General features: G+C 38.3%; 1 protein-coding gene across 2 annotated transcripts in view; it reads right to left on the bottom strand.

Moving 5' to 3' along the window:
- The window catches only part of ca16b (carbonic anhydrase XVI b), a 107886-nt gene that overhangs the window by 71803 nt on the left and 16035 nt on the right, over positions 1-20048 (bottom strand). For both annotated transcript variants that reach the window (XM_079242959.1, XM_079242960.1), the window contains exon 2: positions 12227-12331. In XM_079242959.1, coding sequence (XP_079099085.1) covers positions 12227-12331 — 105 coding nt within the window. The remainder of the gene's footprint in view (positions 1-12226; positions 12332-20048) is intronic.

Here is a 20048-nt window from a genome sequence, read left to right as displayed (position 1 = left end):
ATATATATATATTATGTATATATGTATATGTATATATAATGTATATATGTATATATATATACATATACACATATACACATACACATATATATATATATACATATATATATACATATATATATACATATATAATACATACATATATATATACATATATATATACATATATATATACACATATATACATATATATATACACATATATACATATATATACACATATATACACATATATACATATATATACACATATATATATATATATATACATACATACATATATATATATACATATATATACATACATACATATATATATATACATATACATATACATATATATATATATATACATATACATATACATATATATATACATATACATATACATATATATATACATATATATATAGATATATATATACATATATATACATACATATAACATATATACATACATATATACATATATACATACATATATACATATATACATACATATATACATATATACATACATATATACATATATACATACATATATACATATATATATACATATAATATATATATAATATATATATAGTATATATATATATATATATATATATATATATATATATATATATATATATACATATATATATATATGTGAGGAAACTTTAAAAAAAAAATGCATATACAAACTGAAGACATGAAAAAAAAAAAAAAAAATTTCTCCTAAAAACATTGATTAAATGCCAATGTAACATTTTCAACATTAGACTATTTCAGGTTCAAGAGGTTTTGGCCTAACGCACATTTACCAATGTGAGGAGAAGCTTCCACCCCAACTATTTCATGATACATCTACATTATTTACTATGCCTTGAAGGTATTTAAGCTCACAACTTAGAAGAGTCACGGGACTCGGCAAGGACAAAGGATGACAGGCCTAAGTGATATTCGTTTTTTCTACAGTGAATCTGCAGTTATCAATTATCTAAATGTATAGCAGCATTTACACACAGACACACATGTATGTATGTATATCTATATATATATATATATATATATATATATATATATATATATATATATATTTATATATATTTATACACACACACACACACACACATTATTAGCCCTGCTGCAGGCACCATTACCTCACACACTAATTCAGTACAAGAGAGAAAAAACTTGAACCACTCTGAGCTATTGCCATCCTTGTGCACTGCTAACCCCCTCAGCAGCTATTACTCTTGCAGTTGTTCTGCAGGCGAGGCAGGAACAACAATGGCTACATGTTTGCAAAGTAAGTGTCCTTAAAATTTAGAATCCAGACAGAAATCAATAGCAGCAGTGTAACTCAGTAATCTGGAGATAGTAGCACAGGATAAACAACCTAACAAGCCTGGGAAAGTAGAGATGATGCAGTGCAAAACAGCATGCACTGCTTCTTTACAGTTACTCTGTGGTCGGAGGTACCTTGTCATGCTTACACACCTCACTGCATTTCAAGAAATATTGTTTTTTAATTCAAGCGAAACGTTGCACGCCTTCAGAAATTGTGTCATCATGTCACTATTACGACCTTGCCCCCAACAGTTAACTCCTCACCTCTTGGGGGATGTGTACTCATTATAAAGTCAGTCATCATGATTATGAGTTTAAAAATTTGCTGAGCTGCTATCTAGCTCATTTCAGCTCATCAGCATAACCACATTAGAGAGGAAACCTGTGGGCTGGCAATCTCACACTTCCTCAATATTGCAATCCCAGCAGGCCGAGCATGTCCACATCCATTAAGTTGGACCTGAGCCACCAACTAAGCCTAATATACTGCCATGAGGCACAATAACACCATGTGACACCTGAAATTTAATTAATTAGGTTTACACAACAAACTGTCAGTCCAAGACATCAATCTGCCCTAAACGGGGAATCCAGAAAATTTGGCTGCATTTATCATAGCAGTTGTGCACTTGGGGCTTGGCTTCGTGCATAATGGTGGCGCCACCCAGAACGCCGCTCTCTGCATGCGACTGTAACAATGCAAACAATCGAGTCAACAAAAACTCAGTTAACTCAGGGTTGCTGGAATCTCTAATTTATTTCCATCCATAATATATTTACCTCATCTAAGAAAGGAAACAGATTGTCAGAGGCAGTGGGAAGTAAGATGATTTGGAGCTCAATTCTGCTAAATTGGTTGCTGCCAGTGTGATACATCATGGAGAATTAAGATGCCTCTCCCCAAGCACAGAACTTCGGCAGCCATATTGGCACATCTGTCAAGGGCCCACCCCTGACAGAGACAAATTGACCAATTCTGGCACACAAAGGCTGATCCAAAGTGCTAGCAATAACCAAGATGAATAATGAGTCAGCTCTGGTTCCAGCAAAATTCATTTTTAATAATTAGTGCTCCTGCACCTCTCATTTTCTCAGAAAATGAGAGCAGGTACATCTACAGGTTGATACAACACATCAGCAAGACTGGAGGAATATAGATGATGTTGTGTGTTAAGCTTCCATCATCACACAGAATGGCTGTGACTTGAAACGCAGGGTGCAAGACAGATGAATCTCTCTGTGTTCACACAGGAGCAGGAAATTAATCAAGTCCAGGGAGCACTGTGGTACGAGCGGCTGTAAAGAAATGTTTCAGGACGAGCAGCATAAAGTTCAGGGGGTCAAAATAAAAGGGGGAAAAAAAAAAGAAGGGAGGAAACGTTTTAGTGCAACACGCAGAATGCACCTACTGATGACCAAAACACACACTCCAATTTTCCATACAGAAAGAAGTGGCACTCAAATGCCAGTGTGAGGAGTGAATATTATAAAATTGCAGCTTTTCAATACACTTGACATCTGGTAATGATGTTTGTCAAACCCTTTTCAGGAAGCACATGCAGAAAAAAAGAAAGCAAGCAGGTGTTTTTAGGTTGTTAGTTTGTTTGTTGCTCATAAGAGCTGCTCTAACTAATGGATTAATGATATAATTAGTTTCTAGTAAAATAGTCATCCACAATGCTTTTGCATTTACTATTCTGCGTGGGACATACTAACTTGTGTTAATCGAGTATACTCAGGCTCTTGATGGAGCGAGCAACAAGAATCTGTCAGTTCCGGTGATTTGAATAGACGGCAATTTTATGCAAATTGATCATTGTTGGTGTGCATAATAATTAGATGACAGCATGAGCTAAATTTTTAAAGTGGGATGACTGATACAGTTTACCTGGTTACTTCTAAATAAACTGGATATAAAAGAGACTGAATATTTACATTAAAATCATTTAATCACTTTGCTTGAAAAGATCACACACACTGTTGATGGCTGATGGTAACTTCAAAGTGTATAATAATTCCTAATATAGTCTTATTTGATATTCTAAATAGTTTAAGATGTTTTTTTTTAAAAATTCCAAACTAGTAATTAGATCTGTTGAGACACCACCATCTCAAAACAATCAGGAGAAAAGCATCAATAATCACCATGAAATAAATTGCATCAACTGGAACATAGTGAAGTTCCTGCAAAGCGAGCTTGTCTTTGCATATTAGCTATTCTTTTTTATCTAGGTAAAAAAGAAAGAAAGAAAAAAAAAAAAGCAAAGCTGTTTTTATCTTCATCCCAGGTGACTATGTCCCAGGATCCTTGCATAGAATGCCCCGTAGTTTAAGCTCCGTTCTTGTCCCTTGTGTAGACGTAGAGTGGAGGAGCTTTGCTTTAAACTCGTGTACTTCTCATATAAGGAGGTCTACAGGGAGCAATCCTCCTCTCGATTCATTACTACCAGGAGCCAGCGCTCCTTCTGCTGGGCACCATGACAACATGGCATTGCTCTTTTCCCTCCAGCTTTTGGCGGGGTAGGGTTCACAACATAAGACACAAAGTGTACTACCTCCGCAAGCACAGGGCTAATTTAAAATGAATCATAAGATCCAACATATCCCACCAAACTAAATCTGAGCACAGACACATTTTGAAGTAAGTCCAAGTTAGCTTTGAAATTAGTCTTGTGCAGCATTTCCAAATAATTAATGCCTTAATAAGAATTTCTTTGTAGTAATATCAGTTATATACCTTCTGAATAATTTATGATTGACACAATTATCTTAAAAGCAAAGCGATCAATGCCTGTTTACCTCCATGTAGCTTTCTAGCTACAAGGCAACGCTGCCATGGAACTCATACACTGAAAAATACAATAAGTAGCTAAAGAAAAATAGTGCAACGGTTGGACTGAGGGTTAAATCAAAGCCAAAACAAACAGCTCTGGCAATCAAGTACCATGAGTTACCTAATCTTTTTTTGTATCCTCTAAAGTACTAATTAAGTTGGATCAACAGAACAGTTGATTGAAAATGACACTTCATTCACTTCATTATGTGAGACACGAGTGGAAAGATTGCTAATGATCATGGGCAACCTCAGTGAAGTGGAATAAAACAGTCAGGCTGAGGGGGAATATAATCCACACATATCAGACAATTGCAGGCTCTTTCAGTGGCTACAGCAGCTTGTCAAGGTGGCTTCCATCCAAACATCCACAACTGCTGCATGAAAAACAGACGGCAGGACCTCTATCTCTATGAAGCACTGCGCCATTAGTAAGCTGTTAATGTGAATAATCACTGAGATGCAGCGCCTTAAGTTGTATAATCAATTTGTGGAGGGTAGGCAGCTGTAGCATTAATTCATACATTCAACCTTTAGTTAAACTTGGACATTCGGTGTGGTTTCGTTTGCAGCAATCCAGGCCCAGATGCCAGATATCGTCTGAAGATTAGAGTTATGGCTGCATACTTTTCACTGCACTTTTAATTTCCACGATTTCACACAGTTCTCCTGTTTTCTGAACAAACATCACACATTCTTGCCGTGATCAAAGCAAAAGCATCAATCTTTCATTAAGGGTTGACGTTTCGCATCAGTCTGAAATTATGTGCGAGTTAATTCAGGGACAATCTCATAATGCAACCAAAATGAAAATCGACAGTCATCTGTGGGACATTAATCTATATTTCTCTTCTTCCGGAGCTGCTGGTTTTCTTTGTTTTGTTTTTCTTTATTCGTTTTCCATTTTACACCCCGTTAGAGGGGATCAAACGTAATGCTTCTGCAAATGCACAGTAAGGTACTCCAAATGTTGTGCTGTAATTAAACTAGAACAATAAATCAACAAGATGCTGATCAAAAACAAACTACTGCATGTATAAGCACTATATATATATATAGATGTAGATATAGATATATAGATATATATATCTATAGATCTATAGATATATATATCTATAGATCTATAGATATATATATCTATAGATCTATAGATATATATATATCTATATCTATATATATATATAGATATATATATATATATATATATAGATATATATATATATATATATATAGATATATATATATATATATATATAGATATATATATATATCTATCTATATATATATATATATATAGATATATATATATATATATGAAATAAAAATAATGTTTAAAATGAAAAAAAAACAAAACAATGGAACAACTGATAAAGCAGGTGAAAGAAACTAACAGGGATGATGTGAAAACCTGCAGAGGTATTAAAAAAAAAAAAAAAGGGGGGGGGGAAATGATGCATAGCCCTGTTCCTGTGGGAGTCTTATGGTGAGTATGATATCATCACTCTTATGAAAAATGTCTCTCCACAAGCACGCACGCACACACACACACACACACACACACACACACACACACACACACACACACACACACACACACACACACACACACACACACACACACATATATATATATATTCACAGACACACACAGTGAACCCACCTTAAATAACTTTTAATCAAGTTTCAAGGTGTGAGTTTCAAGACTACTTGCACTAAGGTTCATAATCAAAGCACACAGGAAGCAGACATGTCACTGACTGATAAGAGCTCTCATTGCACTGTGTGCCTTATCCCTCGATGCTTTGGAGAAATATGTGAGAGTATTATTGCGGCAAAGTTATACTATAATTAAAATAATAAAATTGAACAAACTTTTGGAAGCGATGCATGAAATTTAAATTGTTCGCTATAGTTGCACAACATATACATGTAACATTATTCCACCGAAGAAAAGGAGGAATTAAAGAAAAAAAAAAACTTTTGTATTTTTACTGAGTTTCTTTTGTTTTTGCTCTACTTTCTCAGGCTCATATCGTCCCACATTCTTCAAACGGCTCTCTCCCAGAACAGTGTGCGCTAGACAGCTACGCAGCGAGAGGTAAGCAAGGGCTCATTCCTCTATATGTTACAGAGATGAAGCCTGCCTTGCACCAGTACCTTCTAGCTTGAGGCTAACCCTACTGCGTGCATTTTGGTTACACTCACTTGCACAGAGCAAATGCCCTTAATAACCATTTAGCTGCTAAGGCACGCTTGTCTGTCCCCTATTCACAGCCTTAGCCACTAATTACATTCCCAAAGTAATGGACATTTCTGTGTTCCCTCAATGCTTCCCTTTTTCTCAGTACAATCAGCCAGCTGCCTTTACTAGCAGGAATCGGTGGTCTGCACAGGCCTGAAATGAATGTTCAAAAATCAACCCCTGCCAACCAGATACCAGACCAAATGTTTGCTTGTGTTTTGGCCACCCTCTAACATAAAACTCAAAAGATTTCTCTTTTTTTTTGTTTTTTTTGTTTTTAAGCTAGTAAGATGGCCAATCTTCCTGCAAATGCCAGCCTCCCTCTTGTTAAGCATGCATGCAACTCTGAACAAACACCACAACTCAAAGCTTAATGTCTTCCCACGACATTACAAAATATACATACTAAATCTGCACATCTGTCTTCAAAGATTTACACAACAATTACTCAAGTGAAAAATGCACAGCATGAAATTTGACAAGAAAATAAAATGTGCCGTGACTAAAACCCAAGTGTGATGTCTCAGATTAAAAATGGGGGGGGATCAACCGGAATATTCAGACAGTCCTGCAGAAGGTTGCACTATGAAGCGAGATTTAGCGATTTAACAAGCTGAAAGTGAGGGTTTGCGATCTTACAAAGGTCTGTTCACTTGGTTACATCACCATGGTAACTTATGATGCAACCATAACCTGCTCTGGAGCAGTTTTGGATTAAGTCATCTTGTAAAATAAAAGAGCTGCATTCTTTAAGTTATTATGATTGTAATTATATTACAGACAGAAAAATCAGGCTGTAAGAACATTTAAATGTCATAAGAAAGAAGTTGTGGAAGTTTTTGTCTGACACGGTAAATAATGTGAACGCCACCATCTGTTGAATAAATGTTTGATTGTCAGATAGCCGACAGAAAATAATTTATTTAACCATCATCTTCAAAAAGTAAACTATAATTCCACATTTAGAACCTGATCTAATGTTGCTGGTTCATTTGGCAGATTTAATCACGATTCGCTTACATCTTTCATGCTTTTGAAATACATATCTGACCAAACATGGATTTGAATTCTAACTAAACACCATCCCCCCTAAATGCACGCTTAACTTTAGAACTTGCAAGTATATTAACTCTAAAAATACATGAATCAAACCGGCTGAGACTGTTGTAGTTGCCACCAGTTACAGTAAAACAATATATATATATATATATATATATATATATATAGTCACGCTTTCAGTTGGTGATCCAGAATGACTCTTTATACCTTGTCCTGATTAATAAGTAGGCTGTGGACAAGAAATTAATTAGCATAGGCCTGAATATCAGACTATTCAATCATTAGAAATTCACTTTTATTTGGTTGATGGTTAAGTCCTATGCACACCATTATGGGTCACCGTCAGTTCTAACTTCACTTGCAGCTCTTAAACTGAAATAAAATAAACGGAAAGCAGGTAATAAGTTGTTCTGTAATAATACGAACAGCTTTCACACTTCTACATTAAAATCAGCCCACTCATATTCTGCATAGTCTCAGGTGATTAGCATGTTTCGTGGTGAAGTAAACCCCCTTTTTTGTGTGTGCGTGTGCATGCACAGACCGAGGGAAAGATGAGATTTCGGAGTGTGAGTTTAGGTTTTGTAAAGCCAGCAAACCAAACGACTAGCTGTGTGTTTTTTTTTTTGTTTTTTTTTTTTGCATCATAGTCCTCCCCTCTGGAGTCTGAACTCAGACTAACTGAATTAGCGGTCAGAGACTGCTTGACAAATCAAGGATGAGAACATAATTACAGTTACAATGCAAAGAGCGCACACACACACACACACACACATACACACACACACACACACACACACACACACACACACACACACACACACACACACACACACACACACACACACACACACACACACACAAAATGAAGATGAGAGAAATGTAATGCATTTACAGTGAAAAACATGCAGTGGTATTTAGGGAAAATGGACAAGAGCTCTTATTACACACATTAAAAGCTAGATATGAACACTGCCACTGCTATTTAAACTCATGTAGAAATAAAAGAGAAAATCACATAAGTTGAATCAGGTTTTTGGTATTTAACTACCTTAGCCAAGCCCCGGTGGCTATCTCATCATCACTTACTAAGCTTGCTGCCATATCTACTTTAAACCACAAGCAGCAGCACAGACCAAAAAGTATGTATTGCCACAGTGTTGTACCATTAAAATCCTCTCCTCATCAAAGAACTGAAAGAGTTTAATCTCTTCATCAGATAAAACACACAGATGCAGAAAGGTGATTAATGTTGACTATTTATGGAAGAGTCCTTTGCACAGAGGATTCCAGAAAACAAAGGCATGTTTAAAGTGATTAAGATTCTTATTATGGGCCCCACATACCTTGTACGTTGTGAGAGAGCTGTCATGCTTGGATAGTCAAAGCAGACAGTCTTTCACTGCCTCGACCAGACAACTAAGGGAGCTGAAGACCACCAACAGGAGTGACGTGAATATCAAACAAACCTGAGTCCAAAGTAAGCACAGCTCGTTTTTCCACAGTGAATTGCGCAATTTTCTTGCCTAAAACCCTGATTTTCCGGGGCTCACAACCGCAGCGCAAAAGACAAAATATTCCATCAGTGTAATGATTTTCACAGCCGTGACGCACTCCTGTAGCAGAGGGGCCGTGCTTGTTATTTGCAAGGTGGTGTTTTCGGACCTGTAAATACAAGTGCCCCCTCCCAGAGCTCTTTCAGTGAGGTGCCCTCGATCAAAGCACACAACCCAAATTTCCCACTGGAACTGTTTGATGGGCAACAGAGGGCTGTGTTTGCATTAGTGTGGAAGTGTATGGCTGCATGAGAAGTAGTACTCTGAAAGAACATGCTTATCAGAAATGCTCGCCACCCACACCAGAAGGAAAATCAAATAAAAAATAAACCCTGTGGTCTGTTCGAGCCTTCGTAAACACATGTACTGGAAGGGCAAAGTAGAGCATGTTGCAATAGGATTACGCAGTAATCATATGAGCAGAAAACACATACGACTTGATGAAAACTGCTGCCTATTATGCTTTCAGTAAGTAGCCATAGGTTAATAAACGTTCTCTAAAAGTAGGGCAGCATGATATTAGGAAAACGTGATCTATGACTTGCAATATGCAAATAACATGTCAGTATGTGACGTAAGCGCATGGCCTGCTGCATGCCACTTCAGTACCTCTATGCATGCTGGTTAGTAGAGATTCTGCTTTATGCATATTTTCTAAGTGGGGTGCAGCTCTCTTTATTGCACTGCGCTTGGAATATTTCAGCTCAAAATGTCAGCCGTCAAAAAGGTCCATAGCCGATCATTTATTGCACAGCAAGCAGCCTTTGGTGATATTAATATTGCTGTAACTATGTGTTTTCCAAAATAGCGTGCACCCTTTCTGTTTAAACATACATCCATCTGTTGTGTGACATGAAGCCAGTTTTGGTACGTGTTGGATGAGAGCTGCGGTGTTCTTACAGTAAAACCTCCCCATGTAGGTGTGTAAGAAAACCCTTAATGATACCTGTGGCCTTTTAAAACAAAAAACGGCCCAAATATTATCACAGTGTTGCATCATGGCAACGATCTCCCAGGCACTCAGCAGATCACTGTGTTGTGTTGCAATCTGTGGAGCTCAAAGTCCTTTCTTTACACTGGACTTCATTTCAAGGCTAAACCTTACACTGTGCTCCAGGAGGTGGAAAAAAGGTTTGAGGTACATTATGCACAGTTAAATCAAGCAATAATTAAAACCCTGCCAGGCGGTTTAAATGTCTTCCTTCCGTGTCCCAGTGTAAAAGCACAACAAACAGATTCATTCACTTCGCAATGTCGAACTCTGCTACAATAGCTGAAGATATGCTCCGTTTCTGAATGTTAGCATTAGGCCTTAAATGGATGATATAAAGTCACAGAGCAAAACAGCCGACAATGTAGCCTGCGGCAAATCAGTTTCACTTTGAGTGGTAAACTGAAGAGCTTTGCAGCTCTGCACATTTTATACATGCGGCACAGTTTATTTCTTTACAAATGAAGTGCATGCTTTCCCCTCGTGGCTCAGTGCTGCTACCAGCTTCTTCTTCCTCTGTTTACTGACTTGTTCCGTTAGTTCCAGGTCAAAACCCATAATCTGCAAAAAAAACCAAAAAACTTGCAGATGTAATTGTCTGTCATCGCCCCCCCCACTGCATTATCTGTTTGTGTTAACCAGCTGTAAGAAACCCAATTTAGTATCACATCAGCGAGAATGGGATGCTTATGAAAGCCTGGTTTTAGTGTGACTAACAGTAACTCAATGCTTCCTAGGTGTCATGTAAATGAACTGACAGAGAATGCAAGCACACATGCTACACCCACATCAGTCCACAGGCATTCGAGAAAGTCATGGAAAAGGCCCACTTCAATAAAATGAAAAAATTTTGTAAAAAAAACAACAACATCTTGCTACAATCTTTTAGAAGATTTAGTACAAAATGTATTTATAGCCACAAAATGTATTTACTTTTATTATTCATGGTTTCATAGTCTGTGATCTTTGTAATAACACTATTATAATAAAGAAAAAATATACAACAGTCATAATTAAAATACCAATTTAGATTCCGATTCCCATTACAAAGACTGAAACTTTAAGGTACCTTCACACTTTAAACTAATTAAAAAAGTAATAAAGTAAATGTTTTATGTTCTGTCAATTAAAATATATAAACCTCAAACTTTTAGTTGCAAAAACTAGATTTCCTGTAATACAATGCTTAAAGTAGTCATTTCATATACATAAACCTGTCAAATGTTTGAATTTTTAGACTTTTGGTCATGTAAAGCTTATAACTTAGCTGTAGCACCTCCCCTACTATCACCTGAAATCCACAGATATAAGATACATGTGCTGATATGTGCCAGTGAAAACATTTACAAACATATGAGTGCACATGATGAATCATCCATTAGAGCATACATCACACTGTTTATTCTGGATTGCCACATTCATCAATCTTTCCAATTTGCAAAGGTAGATGACTGAAAAATTAGAAGAGGCAGCAACGCAAAATTCCCAAACACGCCGACATTGACACTGAAGCCATGCATATCATCAATAATGTCGACAGGAATTTTAACAGCCGCATTTTTCACAGCTTGGCCTCCTGTCCCTCTGATTAAACTTTTTCTCCCCCTATTTTTTTTTTTTATCTTTTAACAAATCACAGCATTCTTAAAACAGTTGCAGATAAAAAATATGGCACAGTGGAAGCCGTAATCGCCATCTGAAAACTTGTGTATTTTTATAAAAAGCTATTAAATAACAAAAAAAAAAAAAAAAAATCCAAATTGGATGCAAGTTTACAATTAAATAATATATACAAAGATTGCTCCTTACCTGTCTTAATACATAGAATCTGTATTCTTAACCCAATACCTTTCAAATAAATCCATTTTAAGTTGATTGATTCTTTCCAGTAAAACATTGCAGGCTACAATATAATAATCTGCCATTAGCAGCCTGAACATTAACTCGCTTTGCCATGTCAGTGTTTCTCTCCCAAATGCATTACTTTAATTACTGTTATTAAGAGCAATAAAAACATACAGCACAGGTATGCTATTATGTGAATACTAAAATGTTTAAATCAACCCTTCTGGCTACAGCTGTGAAGAAGGGAGTAAGGGCTGCTGGAAAAACATCACACAAAAATAGGGAAATGACAGGCAAGTCAGAAAGAGGGTGAGCCATTTTCCTTCCTGTTGTAAGCTCTGACTGGAGCATAAATGAGAGCTTACCTGAATAGGACCAGTAGGGGTCACCAGCTGTCCTCCTCTCCCTCATTACGCCTGTATTTCCAGGATGGCTGCCTCCAGTGAGGCGAATCTGGTCACCCGATGCGACTGTGAAGGGCGGAGATAAAGGTCAGAAAAGTCACAAGGAGAAAAAAAAAAAGGTTTTTTTTTCCTTAACACAAACAATTAGTACAAACAGATGGAAAAAGGCTTGTTGTTCTGTCTCAATAAGCCACTGTGCGTCATACTTAATATATAAAGTTTTTATCTTAGCACGTAGCCAACGAGCATCGATAAATTGCCCACGCGACTAAAAACTGGCATCGAATATTTAAATGCCTCTTTCCTGATTCATCCAAATCAGTGTTTGCAATCACAACTGTAGATCAGAAAATTTACCCATCTGCAGTCTTGATAGCAACGCTCAACAACTGTGCCTCTTACTCTTCTCTCGAATGGCTGCTACTCTCTGCCGGGACCCCCGGAGATGTAGGTGGCGGAAACATACTTTTCTCAATGATAACTTCTGACCAGGACAGGTGTTTCAAAGGCTCCTGCTGCATATTTAGAGACTAGGATGGCCGACGGACAAATTCTAATATAAATATCTTCCATCCATCCCTCCATCCTCTTTATTCGCTTCATCTGTACAGGGTCAAGAGGAGGCTGGCGGCTATTCCACCTGCCACTGGGTGAGAATCAAAAGTAATTCCTGGATTGTGTGTCTCTCCACTCAACCCGAGTGCACACACTCACACTTAAGGTGCATTTAGCCTAATATACATAGACTACGCAACGATAAAAAAAAGGATTAGCTAGAGAAAACTAACCCAACCAAAGAAAGAGCAAAGAGCATGCAGACTCCACACAAAGTACAATCTAAGGTTGAAACTGGGAGCCTGAAACAAAAAATAAAACTAAAAAAATGTCCATATGTACTAAAAAAAATAAAATGTATACAGTTCCACATTGGCCACACTGACAAGGCTGCAATTATGTGCTTTGCGAAATATCACAGAGCTATTGGCAAACACCTCAGAATGACTAATAATCACCCCATCAGCTGACCAATTAATAAATCTATATCATATCTTCCCTTCCCTCTGCTGACTGAGTAGTCTGACATATAACAGCTTTGCCGAACTGGATAATCTCACAGCCTTGCTGCAAAGAGAAAGCAAAGCAACAATGAGGATGACCTGAGGAGAAAAAAAAAAAAAAGGAAAACATCCATGCTTTCAGCCCAGGTGCTGTCAGTTGACACAAAGCATTAATGGGTGGTAATCACCACCATCAGGACTCTGCAGAAAAACAAGAGGAGCTTCTCCTCCAGCCAATCGGATTGCTTCATGCCCCCTTACAGATACAATCCGTCAAAACCTTTACAGCAGCAACTCATTTGGGAAGGGGGGGGGTTTAAGCTGGACACTATATACACAATATATGCATGCATGCTTATACTAATGTCAAAACAGCTTCCCTACCAAGCCTCTTGATGAAAACTCAAATTAGTCACATGCAGACAGGCTTTGCTACCAGGGGTGTAGACACTCAGCCTCCGTATCTTTTAGGCACAAATGTCTCTTTAACTTTTATGAAAAATTGCCTGAAAGAAAATCAAACACTGTCAACAGAATTACAGCGAATGCTAGGGGCATAAAATGTCCTTTAGCATACACACACTCCCCTGAGCGTCGCCTCAGACATGCAACATTCAAACTCACTGGGGGGAAATGTGCTCTGAAACGGATGCAGTCGGTGCCAGTGGAGAAGAGAATGTCTAGTTGAAGCCGCTGTCAATCAGGTGCAAAACAATAGAGTTTGGAGTTTCTTTAAGCAGTCAAAACTCGCTGTAGCATTGAAAACCTGGAGACTGGCTAATATTGGCACCCTGATGCTGGCAGGATGCAAACAATTTTGAAGGCAGATTGTTTCTGCGTGAAGAGAACAGCAGGAAAAGCTCAAACAAAACCAAAGATGACAATCTTCAAGACTCAATTGGGGGCAAAAAAAACAGCGTTGCTTGCTACGACATTGCTTCCGAATCCATTTCAATATTACATTCTTTTTCAAATACCTCGATGCACACTGAAACCTGAAACTGCGTCTTCACATCCACTCCTCTACAAACACGCAGTCGAGCTCACATCCAAAACACGTTAAACTCACCAGAACACTCGTCTTGGTATCAGCTCAATCTCACACAACAGTAGTTTAACAAAGAGTGTGTGTGTGTGTGTGTGTGTGTGGTTTTTTGTTTTTATAATTTCTTCCAAAAATCAAACTCTTTAAAATCTCCATTCCCCAGTTCTTATTGTATAAAATGCAGAACTGCATTGTGATGTTGTAACCATGACAACAAGTTTCTATTTCACTCGTCGGTCGCCTTGTGAGCTTTAAGGGAACTTTAGAACGGCGGTAGAAGTCCCCTGACTCCTGAAGGTAAGACCACCTTCATTTAAACTGGCTTGATCAGCATTTCCACACATCTAATGCAAACTCCATCTCACACACACACATACATCTCCAGCCACTTAAGATGAGCTGAGCTCTTACTAATAGTTGCATCATTACCGAGGATTAATTAAAGTAAGCACAACATCGAGCCAAATCTCTTCTTGCACTTAACGTCGGTGCTTTGCCATTTCTTAAAATGGTTTCCACTGAGGCGTAGGCCGTTCACACACCTTTTCCCCCAAATCAAATTCCCTGCTCAAAGGGAGGTCACAGAGGCGACATGAGCACAGTCGTAAATGGCTGCTTTGTTATTATTATCAGATGTGCTGATTTTCCGCGAGGAGACCTGGGTTAACATAAGGCGCGAACCAGTGAGGAAGGGGATATCTGAGAGTGAGACTTGCAGCATATTTGAAGGCAGGTTGTGAAACAGGAGGGCTGCACTGTCTTTGATCAGAGAGCATAGGAGACAGCACCATGTCAACAGTTTACACACATCCATGTCAGCCTTCCCCTGTGGGCAAAGGATTAAAGCCACAGCATTTCTGATGGAGCAGAGCAGACAACACAGTCATGGCTGAGCCTGAAGGAGCCCGAAGAGAGCTGTGCTGCACACAAACTACAGCCGTACACGTGAAATGTGGAAAGCATGGGGTGAATCATTTCGCTTAACGGGTAGTTTACATTGAGCCATCACACACAGCTGGTTTTGTCTTGGATTCGTTGATTATTTTCTTCGGAAGCCGAGGATGAAGAAAAGGTCTCTAAACAGCTACAGAAAAACACTTTGTACGCTGTATATTCCTGCTAAATCATTTTCCTTTTTCCATCGCCCCGAGGGCAGTTAAATCATCTACACTACCATTAAGCCCTACTATTTGTTCCATAATATCACACGCAACAACAAGCCAAGAACCCCTGAGAGCCCTTGAAAAACAGCCGCCTAACAACAACCACAGGAGCATTTAACTTGCATTAGTCGTTGGGGGACAGAGTTAAAATATCAATCACCAGTTTTAGCCTCAGATATGTGAGGGGTAGCCAGGCTGGCACATCCACGTCACCAGAAGGATTACTGGGGGATTTATTAAGCTCTCAAATGCACCCCGAGTTGCAATTTGCAGGTAAATTTCAACATCTACATACACTATATGAACTTGATTAGTAAATTTACTCAACTCATTTAATGGCAACTCAAAGAGTAAAAGTACTTCACCTATTATCAACACAGAAAACTACTTGAAGGTTTGATACCATAAAAAAAAAAAAAATACAATCATGATTCGTGCACAACTGAAAGCAAAAAGAGCATCGAATGTTAAGCAAGCTAAAGAAACTACTTTAGTCTGAGGCCTTTTTTTTTTTTTCCTTATGACATGTTTTAACAATAATAACATGAAATCTAAAAGCAGGTTTTGTGCACAAGGCATGTGCTTATCTTTATTCCTATCTATCCTCTGTAAAAGCATTATCCCTTAAAAAATGAGGTTGTTAATATTTTATTTGTTGGAAATGATAAACAAATCCTCTGAAAGCATGCAGCAATCTTTAGTCCACATACCAGCACCTCAGATCTGAGCAAAAGGACAGATTTTCTCTTTTTTTTTTAAATTGTCACAAATACAGTTTTTCTTTCAGAGAAGGTTAAATAATTTCCTGAAGCAATCCGAGTGCTGCCATTTTACAGCCAATGAACGTTACTCATTTGGAGAGGTAAACAGTGTACTGGATTATTTTCAGGCATGGATTTGGTATGCTAATAAATATTTACTGCAGCAGGACAATGTATGTGGGATTGACTCAAAATAAACTACAGTGCCTGTGCTCATGGTCATGAAGGAGCATGTGATGAAAGAAAAACGGCTCAGCTCACTGATGTATTTTTAATTGATTTTGAGAGAAAAAAAAGAGAAAAAAAAAAAGATTGAGGTCTCCGGCACGGCACTGTATCCAGGTTAATCATCTCAAGGCAATGTTCACAGGATCCATCCATGCCTGGGTTTGTCTTTTTCTTGGAATATGTTAACCATAAGACAGCAAAAGACAAATACTTCTACTGTAGTCACACAGCTTTGGTGTTACTTTATGTAAATCCATTATCACTGAGAGAAGATCCATCTATTACAAAAAAAGAAAACACATTAGCTCGCTTCCACTATTTCATATACAGACTCTTTCTACTACCTTGCAAAAATAATGAAAAAAAAAAGCATATCTCCAGGCATCATCCCAGAAGAAAAACGTGTTTTCCCATCACATCCACGTGCCTAATGAAGGCGATGTGATGAATTGTGTCTTTTAAATAAAGTGGATTCTTTCCAACAACATCCGTCAGTGCCGTTACAGTTTGCACATTCTCCTTCAGCATTGTCCTGCTTTACATTCAGGATACATACAGACAGTTTGACAGCAGTGTTGTGAGCGAGGGCAGCGCGGCTCATGCCCGTCACCCATCCCCACTTCTCAACTTGTCCCTTTAATTAGAGGGAGAGAGAACGCATGTCATTAACTTGACTAATTAGAAAAACTACAGTCTAAACAGCGTTTACATTTTACTGTCTTAAATAATGCTAAACAGAATTGTGTTTTCTCAGGCATCATGTGCACATAAAGGATGGACTCTTGATACAAATTTGCTATGTATGAGGGGAAAAATGTGCATATAGAGGACGACAGCTGCTGTGTAGAGCAAACTCATCTCCAATGCATAGAATCAACTGTGAAAACGTAAGGACATCTGCTCTGCTTTCTGTTGACGAACATCTTTATGACAAGCACACTTACATTTCAAATATGCTTCTTTTTTTTTTTATATATACCAAACACCTCAGTCTCTCTGCAGTGCATGAAGCTTAGTTAAAACACCATTAGAGCCCAGGCCACAGTGGAAGCAAAAAGAAAAACGATAATGACAGTAAAAATCGGTCTCTGTGGCTGAGCAAGGGGAGCACAGAAAGGAAAAAAGTGGAGCTTGGTCTTGTGAGCGCATGTGTTCGTCGGGAGAGTAGGAAATGTAGCAAGATATCCCCGGAAGTGTTCCAGTCACACCAAGGACCTCGGGAACATGAGAAATGCCAAGATCAGCCAGAGATACATCACAGAGGGAGCCGGGCCTTAGGGCTAAAACATCAAACTATGAAATAATAACACAACAACTCAAATCCCAATGCAGATATTTAGACCCACACAGCTAAACGCAAATGAGCAGTTTCAGCAAAGAGGCTTCCATCAGCATCCTTGGGCCACAAAAATGAAGCCATGTTAAAGTAAAATTAAGCCAATTAGTCAAGTGTTACAAAACCTTCCTCGACTGGAAGGGAGGAAGAAGAAGAAGAAGAAAAAGAAAAAAAAGAAAAAAAAACCCTTCGCATCTTGTCTTCGTCATTTTTTCATGAGCCTATCTGTGTACATGTTCACACCTGTCGAGTCTTCGTGTTCATCATGTTAATTGACAGGAAATGCTAGTGCATGCTAAATACGAAGTTGTTTGTCAATGCCACATAGGATGCCAACACCCTCATTCTAATTCACTGTGAGACGCAAGAGACAGTCGGAAGCAGTGGCGTGGCAGGAGCTCAAAACCAAGTTTTAAATAAAGTTCACAAAGACCGTCGACCACATGCGGTTTGCGAGCATTGTGTGCATTGCAGCCTTGAATCTCCTCCCAAACAGTAAACATTTTTGTTTGCGTTTCATTTGCACAACTTGGAACAACAAAGCGAGAAGAATTAGAGGAAGGGCAGAGGAGACATGCTCGACTTTCTTATTATGTTCCTCTGCAGTCTTTTGTCGAAACTGATCTAGTAAAAACTTGATAAGGCCATCTCATTATAATCAAATCCAAAATGTGTCACCGACTCTAAACACGCTCACAGCTCATGTCAGCATTCACCAAAGACTTTCGCTCCTCTACAAAGGGTGTATTGTGCAGATAGGCCTTGTCTGTTCTACAATATTGCATACGTCAAAAGGTAAAAGGGGCCTGAATAGCGTGATGTGTCATGTGCTACAGTGTTCTTAAACCTTTTACCACAAGCGATAAGTGAGACATAAAGTATATAATGTGTCACACTTTGAAAGAGCATGTGGGCAAAAAGGTCTTGATGAGACTCTCCAGTGTAGTCGGCCTTCCTTGAATACAAAAAAGAAATTGAAAAAAGGAGGGGGAAAATAAATAAACGACATATCCTGGCATTTACTCTCATTTATAAAGAAGCCAGTAAAGAACAATCGTTGTATTGTCTGGCCAAATCTGATTGTGAATTAAAACTGCATGACTTCCTGCTGAGGGCTCGGAGCTTCACATGGCCATGTAGAGACAGGCTGAATCTGCAGCGGATGGCTACTCCTCAGAAATGGTGAAATTATACAGTAAATCTTAACTGTGTCAATCAGCCGTTAAATGTGCTTCCAGGCCAATGCTTGTACAGTGAATTAAATGCATTAAATAGCTGGAGTGATTACTGATTGAGTGCATCAGGGACTCTGATGAAAACCATTAACAAGATTACACAAAATCAGGCTTGTGATCCTTCTTAGACCGGCTACGGCTTGTTCCCTGCACAGAGTACTATAAACAATCTTCAAATCTGTGTCCACACAGTGGACTGGCAGGACTGTACATAAGAGCTCTGACAATGCTGAGGAAATTTACTGTGTAAAGTGAGTTTTCAATTTTCAATATGTGGCAATTCGATCACTTAAGTGCCAAGAGCTTATGAGGTCATTCTTCAAAGCATGGTGTGCAGTCCTGCATGAATTGTCTCGTTATTGATTCTGAAATATATTCAGCTGCCTCTGTTGGATGCATTACACCCCTCACACATTAATGGTGCTCCTGAGTGGGGATGGCTGATTACTGGTAATGTAAATGGGTCCATCTAGGAGCTTGACACAGATACCACCAGGTCAGTTATTTGATCACTGGCCAGTATGACCACCCAGCCTGAAAATTTATGATGGTGCAGCTACTGTAACGTGATTTAGAGAAAAGCATCAGCAAAGTGGTAGAGTATACTTGTCAGGCAATAAAACACAACTACAATACTGGGGCAAATTCATTAAAATGTTTGGAATCATATTAAATACCTGTAGAAATGTGGCTCAGTAGGAAAATGCGTGCCTTGTACTGATGAAAAATACCTAACCTGCAGGTCGCTGTTAGCCATAAATAAAAACGCTGCACCGGGACTTTGCATGCATCACTTCCAAACAGATTCGTCATGCCTGCCCAGGGCCATAAGACCTCCTTTCCTCTCTAAATGCTCTTTGATGTTGGACTCTAATCAATACTTGAAGGCTGAATTTAGAAACGATAGATAAAACCATGACTAGCATTGTCCCTGATACCGCTCTTACAGCTTCTGTT

The sequence above is a fragment of the Telmatherina bonti genome (assembly GCF_933228915.1).
Source record: "Telmatherina bonti genome assembly, chromosome: 6".
NCBI classification, from domain to species: Eukaryota; Metazoa; Chordata; class Actinopteri; order Atheriniformes; family Telmatherinidae; genus Telmatherina; species Telmatherina bonti.
The sequence above is the reverse complement of the archived record's forward strand: the minus strand, read 5'-3'. Positions and strand labels throughout refer to the sequence as shown.